The sequence below is a fragment of the Diabrotica undecimpunctata genome, chromosome 2 (genome assembly GCF_040954645.1).
Source record: "Diabrotica undecimpunctata isolate CICGRU chromosome 2, icDiaUnde3, whole genome shotgun sequence".
Lineage (NCBI taxonomy): Eukaryota > Metazoa > Arthropoda > Insecta > Coleoptera > Chrysomelidae > Diabrotica > Diabrotica undecimpunctata.
Genome location: NC_092804.1, coordinates 23,922,197 through 23,934,673, shown reverse-complemented (window position 1 = coordinate 23,934,673; position 12,477 = coordinate 23,922,197). Strand labels below are relative to the sequence as shown.

The window sequence follows — 12,477 nt, the reverse complement described above, 5'->3', positions numbered from 1 at the left end:
AAACTCTATATATTTTATTATTATTTGAATTCTCAATTCATAATTGTTTTATGTGTTTTTAAAAGCTCTACAATATGGTTTTTAATGAAAAAGAGCCAATTTCCGATTTAATGATATAGGCCTATGGCAATAGAAAAAGATCTTATAGTGAAGTAGCCAATTTGTTCAACGATACTTTCCCAAACTATTCTCCTATCTATAAGATGACAGTATAAACAATTAAAGACCTTGGGACCAGAAGGGTACATGCCACCAAACAATATTTTGGAGAAAACATCATTTTAAACTTATTTTCAAATCCTGAAAGTCAATTTTAGAAGTAAGGGAAGTAAGGTCCACAATCGTTTTGTTATTAAATACACAATAAAAGTAACACAAATTTTTAGTTAACGGTTTTTGAGTTTTCGACCATTTAAAAAAAAATATGAGGCTTATCCCCTTTTGTATAAAAAAAATATATTCTAAAAAATGAACATAAAATGTAACAATAAAAAATTCAGTTGTCAATATTTTCAATATCTGAAAAGTCGTCAAAATGTTCAATGTCTTCCAATGGTTCAATCTGGTAGAATTGTTGGCAAGCACCAATTTCTTCATAAAATTTTAGGAAAGCTGGCGGAATAAACTGTAAGAGCTGGGAAATATTTTCAATTTTTTTTCTGTTTAGTGGAATAGGCCCACTGTATTTTGACTTCAAATCCCTTGAAAGTAAAATTGATTTTCTTCCCAATATAAACTGCATTATAGCCTTTATTTACAAGATGTTTGATATACATTATGTTAGGTTGTGCAGATGAAAACTTGAGGCTTGATATTTTCGAAAAGTTAACTTTTTCTTTGGCATCTGTATGGCTTTTTTTTCTTAATCTCGCTTTGTAATTCTTTAAAAGAAAAAAAATCAGATTGTTTCAATACAATCACCTCAAAGCAGTTTTTTCTTTTATGTTTTCTCACTGCTTCGTACCAATCGTCTGGAGTACACCTTGTTTTAATCGATGACGCTTATACTTTTTAATTGCTGCGAAATCACGGTCACATGGTAATCTTGTATATCCTACTACCAAATATTTATGCTCAATAGATGTGAAAATGCCTTCTATAGTAAGCTGTTGCCATAAACCATTAAACAAATTAGAGACCAATATTTGTTTTAGCCGCTGCAGTTATCTGTTCACGCTATAAGTTTATCTTATATAAAATCCTGGCAATTTCATCGCTACCTCGCTTGGCAATATTTTCTGGTCACATGTACATTTAGGCCTTTCCACTAATACAGTCATGGATGAAGAGGTTATAAACCCATGCCTTTCTTGAATAGAACGCTGCTCCCACTATTAAATTTGGCACTGGCATAGCCTGTTGTAGGTTAAAGCTTGTAACCATTGCATTTCCCGTAGGTTTGGATTCCTCTATGACCTGTTTCGTTAGATCCTGCATGGCCTGGGCACGTCTTTGATATAACTCCAAATCAATTTTCAATGTCTTTGCAATTTCATTGTCAGCTTAAGCTTATATTAAACTCAGAGCACAATATGCGCCTATATTTATCTTGGATTACTGTCACAAAATTGCCACCACTCAAGATAATAATCATGCTATACTGGAAATTGACAGATCGGAATCTAGGTAGACATTTGTTGGGTTTTTTTGCCTGCTGTAATGACTTGTGTATTTTGGTATTAAAGTAATATGCTGTCTAACATTCTCAGTGTTCTTCTGGTATTTTCTTGTTGTTGTCATGCTCTTTCATCTAACTTTGGGATAGAAGCAACTGCTTTATTTTGGTCAACCAGTCTTTCAATGTTTAGCAAACAAAATTATATACAGGATGACGGTATAAAAGTCGGGAGATGCCACACTGGACAGAGTAGAGAAACTCATGTATCTCGGCAGTAATATCAATGAGAGCTGGGATCCAACAGCAGAAATTAAACGCCAAATAGAACAAGCCCGAGCTGCCTTTGTAAAAATGAGAAACGTACTTTGCAGTCACGATCTTAGCATTGACCTTAGAGTTCGAATGACATCTTGCTACATCTTTCCTGTCCTGCTGTATGGAGTGGAAGCGTGGACTTTAACTGAGGCTATCCTTAGACGCTTGACAGCCTTCGAGATGTGGGTATACAGACGACTACTGAAAATAAGCTGGGTCGACAGAGTTAGAAATGAGGAGGTCCTTAGACGGCTGAACCAAACAACACAACTGGTCAAAAGAATAAAGAAACGCAGGCTGGAATACTTCGGTCACATTATGAAACACCTTGAAAAATATGATCTTTTACATTTGATCATTCAGGGAAAGATCCAAGGTAATCGTGGTCCTGGTAGAAGAAGAACATCATGGCTGAAAAATCTAAGACAATGGTATGGAAAATCAACTACATCGTTATTTATAGCTGCTGTCAATAAAGTCACGATAGCGAATATGGTAGCCGACATGATATCCAACGATCGATAACGGTCATGGAACTAGAAGAAGAAGAAGTCTTTCAATACGTTTTTTGAAATGCCGTGTATAGCAAGAAACTCTTTCTTACAAATTTCAACTTCCTAATTTTTTTGGTTCCATTTTCTTCCTTTTTGTATTTATATATTCACAACCTAGATTTCTTTTAATTTTGCGCTTAATTTTTTTATGTCGTTGGGTATTCTTGTGTCTCCATCTAGAAGGCGCCTTCTTTTCTGGAGTTGGCAAGACACCTTGAGAAGTCTGTGTCTGAATTTTACTAAAAAGGGATAAGCCACAAAAAACCATTAGCACAATCCTAATATTTTTATGTTCGAAAAATATAACATAAGGTGACAAACCAGATATTTAATAAACTTACCGTTCCTATGTTTATATTTTCCGAATCGCTGCTTCTTCCGGACACTGTGTAGTCTTTGTCATCTTCGCTTTCATTTAAACACGGATCTTGGTCACTGTGTTTAGAATCAAACTCAGAAAAGTCTATTTTCCGTTTACATGCACAAGAATGTTCCGCCGCCATTTTGATTACTACTGTGACTTATCTCCCTTTGTTGCTATATAACGTAATGGTGACACAACGTGACTTACTATAGCGGCGCCATCTATGAGAAAACAGCTGAAATTTTCTGTTTGGAACATTAATATGGTTTTAAAGTGTGCGATTTCTACTCATTTTTGACGAAATTGTGGTTGTCCCCTTCTGGTCCCAAAGTCTTTAATTGTAAAGTGTTTTGAGCAAACTGGATGAATAAAAGATGGCATTTGAACAGTTAGACCAAAAGTTAGTTTAGTTAATTAAAACCCTGCAACAATCCAGTTATTGCAATAATTAAATAAAGATAACTACGATCGTAGATTACAGCTTAGAGAGATAATGATGAATAAAATTGACGAGAACTTTGTTAATAAGATATGTTTCTTCGACGAAGCAATATCTATACTGTGTTGTGGGAATATAAATCCCAAAATTTAAGGTATAAAAACTAAATGTATGGTCGACTATAGTGGGAACTCAGTTAATTGGACCGTTTTTCATAGACAGAAATTATACAAGCGATAATTATGAAATGCTACTTAGAAATGAAATTGTACCTGCCCTGAAAAACAAGTTTTGAGCTAATTTTAATGAGATAGTGTGTCAGCAAGACGGAGCTCAAGCTCATTTTGGTGTAAATGTTCGGCGTTATGTGTAGATCACACATTTCCCTGACGATGGATTGGTTAGTATTGGATGGCCTCTTGATTCACCCTATTTGAACCCAAAGATTATTTTATTGGGGATACTTGAAAAATAGAATTTATAAAATTAAACTCGCAAGTGTTGCACGAATTATCGATCAATCCATATTAATTTATAGAGAAACATGGAGAAATGTAATACAACGTTCTACCATCGTTAAGGATACTGTCAAATTAACAACGGAGGACATTTTGAATACTTGATTAGGTAGACATTAAATTAGCAATGTAGTAAACTTTAATTATTATGTTCAAATTTAGCTACAGTATAGTACATAGTTTGAATAAAAAAAATTATGGAGAGGTTTAGGTCTTTCTAGGCATTTGTTTTAACTTTTTAAAATGCTCCTGACTACATACAATCGAAAGTATTGTATACGGTTAAACTGGTATTGAAGTGAAGGTTTCGATGCAGGTATAATATACAGGGGGTTGTATTTAAAACACCAAAGTGACTCATGCTATCAGAAAAATGGTAAATCTGGCAACATTACAAATTTCAAATCTACATTTTGTAAAATAGGTGTATACGTGTTTTTTTGTATAATTCGGACCATCCATTTAAGAGATAATTAAATATTATTACTTTTAATAGATAATTAGGCATTTTCATACTTTTGGTCCATTCTGTATATAGCTTCTAGTGGAGATACGAGATTTTCTAAAATAAACCAACACTGTTGTTTTATATTAATTTTTAGTTAATAAAACAAGCAATGTTTTTTTTAAGAAACTTTATTTCAAACGTAATTGTAAGGTGGACTATAAAAACACCTGAATATTATTTTACAAGAAAAAAGTACACTCTGAAAACATAATAGAATCATCTTCATCTATCTAGTGTAACCTACATAAATCTTCAACCATTTTTACCAAATTCTCCACAGTCATCTGAAAAAGAAAGACAATTGAAAAAATTAAAATAATGTAAATATTTGCACATTTATATGTAAATATTAAACTAATGTAAATTTCGTAGCGCAAAGGACAGAAAACTATATTTAATAAACTGTTTTCGTTCATAGCCATCAAAGTAGAATGGGATCTTTGTACGCTTACCACTGATGTGGGAAACATTCTGGAGACGTTTGTTGGCATGGTGTTCTGCAGTTCGTATTCAGCTATCCGTTACCAAAAGAGACTAAAACGAGGTCGAAATGATATAATAGTACAGTGTTGCTATTATATCTACATAATAAGCCATATATAATTGCCACGCTTCTCTTAACGTCTGAGACAGCTCTTTAAGTGTACCTGGCTGGGAATCCTGTACTATTCTAGTCATGCTCAGAATTAGTGATTGTAAGGTAAGGCTTGTCACTCTTCTTCTTCTCAGAAAACCCTTTAAGTGTCCATGGGTGGGGATCTAAAGGATTAAGATTTTTGGTGACGATCCCAGGCTTTTTTGATCAAGTTTACAGTCTGGCTCACATACTGGTAATACTGATCTCTTCTAGAGGTAAATTCCCAATTGTTGCCTGATGAGGTCTTACGTTATCATCCATAAAAACCAAATTTGGCCACACACGACAAATCCTTCTTCAAATGATCCAATCCTCGCTCCAAATACTTACAGTTATCTAAATGATACAAAGCAAAACTGTTGGGCATCTAAGATCTTCAATTTGCATCCTGGTGAAGAACGAGACACATTCAGAAGTTCTCTGCAGGGTATTCTGACGTATTCATGCTTATAAAGTTTAATTCAAAAACTAAGCCAATAACTGATTCTTCAATGTTTGGTTTATGCCACTAGCTGATACAGATTTTGGATTTGAAGTATTATTGAACAGATAATAGTATTAATATTATTAACTGTTCAATGATACATTAATGACATTAACTCAGTCTTTTGCACCTAAAGTGAAAGTTATGGACGTGAAAAACATGTAGTTATAACAAAATGTAATACAGCTGCAGAAACAATTCATTTTCTGGATGCTATTTTCCGTTTTGTTGATCAGAATTGACTGTCTAGGGCAATTAACAGTTAATTTTTTTTCACTTTAAATTTTGGGTTTTTCTTTATACTTCATGGCCTAAATAAGCCAGGCATTCACTTAAGTCTTAAAAGAGGAGTTTAGGAATGTATCAAAGAAATTTAGTCATATTTATCAAACCGACATCCCCCCAGTAATTCACGGACTGTGAGAAAATATAATAAAAGGTAAACCTCACATTCTATAAGATACAACAACATAACTATGGTCTGTAGCGCTAAATATGTTATCTATTTATAGTGAATTAACAGTATAATCGAAGATTAGATGAAAATATATATATTAATTCACTTACCGAAACTCCATCCGCTACTTCTTTCATCTTATCCTGCTGTAAATCTAAAAAGCTCTCTATTAAATCACCATCTATGAAACCTTCGCTATTTTCCGTCTTTATATCCGTGTGAAAAGCTCTCCAGAACGAATGATCGATCTTGCCGACGGATTTTATCGTCGAGGAAAGTTTGTCTTGAAGCTCTTGCAAGAATTCGTAAAAATCTTGGGGTATTTGAGTTACCAAACCTTAAAAATAAATAAATATATCTGGAAAAATTGAACATAAAAGGTCGATCGTTAGATGATCAGGTAGAATACAATAGTAAAGCAACATTGCTCAAAATAGTGGAAATAAAATATCCACGCCACGACAACTGAGAAAAATTATTTTCTGAAAGTTTATCGAATACATTTAGTAAAAAAAAAATATCATTTCGATAAAGAAGTAGGTCTATAACCTCTTAAACAATAAATCATAAAATATTATTTTTAAAAATCTCCATTTCTTCATAACCAGATAAGTTGTGGCTTCAAACAAGTGACGATAACATTTATTTTAAGCTTTTATAGACCTGAATAATTCATAGCAACCATTAGAAATCTAAGAAACATATTTACCTATTGCTCCTCCCACAGTACCAAATAAAACGCACCCTCTTGTGGGCGTCGATGATTCGGCAATATTCTGCATAACCAAAGAACCGTGCCTGAAAACATTGATCATGTCACCGACATGGAATTGTCCCACTTCTTGCATTTGAGACCTCTCTTCGTCAGTCGTCGCCGCACTATCCTTTTGACATACGAACATGTTGAAACTGTTTTCGGCACCCAAGAATGTGTCATCGTCGAGTATTTCGACAGCGGTCATCCAGTTGGGATTGTAATCTCTTGCTATTTCTTCGAAACTACCTACGAAGTAATCCTGTATTATACACAAACAAGTAAATAGTCACATAAACCTAAATTAAAAGAGCTTAAAGCAAAAAAAAAACATTGAAAGGATACTCTCTCATTCTTTATTTACTGATTCAACAAACGCTCAATAATTATAGCTGGTAGGTAGGAGCCTCGAGCCGTTCCTTTAAGATAATTTCATAAATACTAAATGGCTTCAGGTCAGGACTATTAGATGTCCAGTTCATTAATAGAATGCAGTGGAATTAATGGAATGGCAATCAATAGTAATAAAATGGTCATACTACGGTGGCGGCTGCCAACTTACCTTCCATTGTTTTGTATTGTAAAAGTGTCATGCTCCTCATCAAATCTCCAATTAATATGAAGTCCCCTTTCGTTTTTAAAAACAGTGAAATGATATTGTTAAATTGTGAACATTCCAGTCTTAATTCTTTCTCCGCTGTCCATTCGAAAAGCCGAACGGTGCTGTTAATGCTAGCTAGTAGTTTTCCGTTGAATTCTGATAAGGAGTAGCATGCACCCTTTATTTCTTTTTCTGAGACATGCGTGAGTTTGTTGTCGTTCCAGTGGAAAACGAGAAGACGGCCTTGTTTTGGTTCCGCTTCTTCGGGATTGACATTAGCAGTACCTGAAATTAACAGAAAAATACATTTACAACAAGACAATCTTTATTTTCTGACACCGGTTGCAATTTGATAATGCATAATAGATGCCGTAGTAAGACCCAAATGCGAGCGACATTTATTCAACAGTCAGCTAGTGAAAGCGGTTATTATACCAAGTGCTGAATAGTATTCCTTGTTTCTTATTCTTACAGACTTTATATTATACTTGATCGTAAAATATTCTATACGTTTATATTATATTTGATAATTAAATATTATATTCATTTGTTTTTTATCTTTTTATACCTATTCATTTTATCTTAATTAATCTCAAATTTAATTGTAGTGTCATTTTCCGATTCGTGTATTTTTTTTAGAATAGTCAGTTAATATAAATTGCGAATTTGGCTGGTTTCTTTTTTTATTTTTAAATTAGTCCATTTCGCTAATTTTTGTATGTGTACTACTTTGATGCCGAAGGGTATGGACAGTAGCTGGGTTCTAGACTGAACATCTAGAGTCTAGACCCTTTTCCGATGTCTTCTTATTAAGACATCAGAGATCAACGTGTATTTTGCGTACATATATGCCATTTTTATAATTTAATTTATATATAATAATTTCGGGACCAACGGTCTTAGTACACAGAACGTGAAACCTTTTAAAGATTTTTTCTGCTCTGTGGAAATATGCGGAATAACTCGTAACAAATTCATACATTTCTATTTAGCCAATGTTTTTCTTTTACAGACAGACTTAACTCTAAAAGAAATGCCATCAAAACGAGGCAAAAACTTCATGTTACAGGTACGTTAAATCCGCAATTTATTTTTATAACCAACAGGGATATCTTTGTTGTGACTCTTCTTCAAGTTCCACCTTCTGTAACATCAAAATTCACAGGCAGCCAATTTATTTAGATTTACCTATTTCAGTCTAAGACCTTCTGTAAATTCATGTCTATGTCAGTTACTAGGACAGTGTCATCTGAATATCTTACATTAGAAATTTGGTCTCCATGAATTTTTATTCCTGTAGAGAGGTTTTCCAAGGCTATTAGAAGAAAGTTTCCAGGGCTATTCGGAACTGCTATACAAGAAAGCCTTGGAAAACCTCTCTACAGGAATAAAAATTAATGAAGAACAAATTTCTAATTTAAGATATGCAGATAATACTGTCCTACCAACTGATATAGTCATGAACTTACAGAAAGTCTTAGATCAACTTAACAATGATTGTCAAGAATTTCGAATGATGATTAACGAGAAAAAAAACCAAGATAATGGTAATCCAAAAGAAGCAGAATGCCCCTTTACCTATAATGATAAATGGGAACATATTAGAACAGGTTAATTACAAATACCTTGGCAATTAATTGTAACAACTACAAGCGTGACCCAAAACAAGAAATTAAAGCGAGAATTACTTAAGCTAGACATAGCCTCCTTAAGATGCGTGGTCTACACATATTGATATCAAACTAAGATTGAACTTTGTAAATTTTTTTGTTTGTTCTCTATGGAGTCGAAACATGGATTCTAAAGAAAAAAGTCTGAATAAGTAAGAAGTATTTGAAATGTGAGTGTAGCGGAGAATTTTAAAAATTTCTTGGACTACACGAAAAACAACTATTGAGAACGATTAAAAATAGAAAAACCACTTATTTGGGTCATTTGCTATGTAACGCGAAGTACTTCATTCCTCAATTGATCATTAAGGGTAAAACAGAGCAGAAACCAGGTATTGGAAGAAAAAAATTGTTCTGGGTGCATAAAGTTAGAAACTGGACAACTTTGAAGAAATTATGCTTACAGTTGAAGATAGAACTGTGTGCCACCATATCCGCTAACCTTCAATGATGTAGACGGCGTATGTAGAAGAAGGGAACCTATCTTAGTGCTACAATTCCCTAAAGAACAATATACAACAGGTAGCAACGAAGCATCCAGTAGTTTTAAATTTATATCCTTTACAGTTTTTAAAAGAAATATGTTTAATCAAATTGGATTACACCAGTGATCTGATTGTTTATTTTTTGTAAACTGTTTGCATATTTATATACCTTATTTGCATGTAACAATTGTTAAAAACTGTGTTCGTGTCAAAGGCCTCAAGTAGTAGAGACATGTCAATTGCAAATAAAAAAATATTCCAACAAAATTATGTAAAAAGACTTTTCTAAACATTCTTACTTGTTCGGATGTGATTCATCATTCCCCACTAATATTTTTGCTAACCACTGATTCAATAAATTTGCGTTTGATTTAAAAACTACATATTAAAACAACTGAATAATATATGCATTTTTCACGTTGTAGCCAGAATTGATCTCACAACGCAGCATTATCAGAATCAAAAAGAGGGTCCTCGAAGAAAATTTGAAAAATAGCTGGCCAACGACCTTATACGAAAAGAACGGTACAATATCGGAATTAAAAAATTACATTTCTAAATACAACACTGCTCGTAAAGAAGCTCAGAATTAGTTTATTGCCATATAACTTATGTAATAAACATAAATGATATCACAGCTTGGGAGACCACATCTTAACAGATCCATCCAAGATGGATTTTAAATAAGAGATAAACATTTCCTATAATTTTTCATTGATTTGAATATGAAATTTGACTTATTCGCGGTCTGATTGCCACAAAATCAATTCTTATTTCAGGATATAATCTACAAATGAGACAGTTCATACCAATATTTAATAATCCATTCATAAATATTTTAAAATATCTACTTACCCACAGATTTGGAAAGGCAGAAAATGACAAATGCCTGTACTGTGAAATATCGGATACAGTCTCACACACTCTATTGGTATGCGATGGATGGATAAATGAGAGAAACCTGCTTGAGAGAGACAGCTAGGAAGAAGGGTGCAATCAGTCACGGAACTGGTGGAGGAGATGCTTAGGTCGTCACATCGGTGGAGAGCAGTTCAAGAATATGTGGGGAGAACGTTGGAGAGAAAAGAACAAGAAGAAAGGCGACCCGAAGGGAGGCAGGGTGCCCAGGAGCAAGCAAGAAGATAAGGCAGAACGAGAAGGGGCGAGATTGAACATGGACAGGGAGGAATACAGGTAGAGAATTCAGTGGTAGTGAGAAAGTGCTAGAATGCGTCAGAATTCGGGTGATTAGGACGATCCGGCCGGTAATTCACCGCTGAGGAGGGTGTTTTTTCAGCAGATAGGTCTCTGGCATTGACGGCAATAGGCCAGGCTGGAGGAATCCTGCATAACCGAGACTGGAAGGCGGTTCTGCCCACCTTCTAGGACCGAGGTATGTTTCGAACATTTGGACCACCCCCCTCATAAAAGACGAAAAAAAAAAAACTTACCGACAATAAAGTATGGATTCGGATCATTTCCTAAAGTACACGAAACCAATGACATAGCATACTCCTGTTGCATTAGTTGATGGGCGTGTAATATTTCAAATGTATTTTGGTCTATAATAAGTAAATTATGTACTTCAACTTCTTGTCCATAGTCGGGTGCCTGACTCGACAATAAACTACTGCTACCAGATTTACTGATTCCTAGAGATCCCACACTGCTGGAAATTGTGACTGACTGGGCCATCGTCGAGGCACTTTGTCGTGCCGGATTCAAGCCAGTGGAATCTTGGATATCGATGCGGGCTGTCACAACACCGAAAGTCTAAAAATACAAGAAAACAATTATTATTTATTAATATTTGTATGTGAAGAGAATGCAAACAGGACATGGAGCATAAAGAAATAATGTATTACTATGGCGTAAGCTTTGACATAGTATAATTTACTATTTTGTATTTGGAATAAGCCACAATTTTACTTTGAAATAAGTTTATTTGACGTTTCGATTTCCCAATTGGGAAATCGTTTTCAAAATACAAAACATTATTAAATTAAACACATTTTGTTTTTGTTACTTGGTAGAAAATTCTTGTAATAATTTAATTTTATCTGACTCATTCATATTGACAATAATTCAGACATATATTATTTTGAGTTGCGTTCCTGGGATGACTTTATTGGAAGATAGTTCATTCGACTACATAAAATCAACTTTAATTTAAAAACATCCGTCAAAAAAATCGTAGCATCCGATCTGTCTTTAAAAAGACAATCACATGCAATGATGACAGTAAAATTCTCCTGTTAGCGATCCCATAGTAAATCATAAGGAAAAAAACCTCATGATACTATGCCGACATGGTAAGTATTTGGTCTCACTCAATATAAACACCAAAGTCTGATTTTATATGTATGTTATTTTAAAATATAAATGATGTATCCTCGATATGTTATTGACTTATGTAGTGGAAATCACATTCTCATTGCAGTATACGGATATAGGATAACAGCGTTGCCAATTCTACTACCATTGTAAACTTTGCTACTTTTGTAAAATAAGCAGGGCCAAACTCAGGGTAGACTGACTATATATGACTAAGTATTTCATGTTTTGCGAGACATGCCATAACATTTTACTTTTATTATTCACTTGCATTAACCTTTTCCTTTGAAAATTAGAATAATAGACTTGCTAGGGTAGTAGAGAATCAAATAGCAAAAATATTGGAAGTTAGCCATAAAATAAAAAGATAATCAAGCTACAAAATATACGAGAAGGTTTCGAAAATGATTTTTCGTATGTTTATAGAAATATGTAACTGTGATGGATGCTGTATAAAAGTTGATGCACATTTCTATTTCTTGTTTAATTTGTGATTCCGGTTAACTATACCTATCTTTTATAAGATAAAATAGAAAATTACATGGGTAAATTGTTAATCTATTGGTATAATAAAGCCCATTAGCTTTCTCATAAGCTTGGATTTACAGTTTACTTAAGTCGCCTTCGATCTTGATTTCATATTTCCTCGATAGAGGTCGTCATTAGCATATCCATAATGGTATATTTTATTATATTTCCAGCTACACGGCCTTTTAGATCAGTTCAGTCTTCACAAATC

The 12,477-nt window shown here is 33.9% G+C and overlaps 1 protein-coding gene across 1 annotated transcript in view; it reads right to left on the bottom strand.

Moving 5' to 3' along the window:
- Positions 1-4,426: 4,426 nt before the first annotated feature.
- Positions 4,427-12,477, bottom strand: part of pic (DNA damage-binding protein pic) — a 28,559-nt gene continuing 20,508 nt past the window's right edge. Inside the window, exons 10-14 of the mRNA XM_072522521.1 lie at positions 10,856-11,177; positions 7,211-7,534; positions 6,604-6,897; positions 6,005-6,231; positions 4,427-4,600 (exon numbers count right to left, since the gene is read on the bottom strand). Of these exons, the coding sequence (XP_072378622.1) occupies positions 4,547-4,600; positions 6,005-6,231; positions 6,604-6,897; positions 7,211-7,534; positions 10,856-11,177 (1,221 nt within the window). The 3' untranslated portion in view covers positions 4,427-4,546. The remainder of the gene's footprint in view (positions 4,601-6,004; positions 6,232-6,603; positions 6,898-7,210; positions 7,535-10,855; positions 11,178-12,477) is intronic.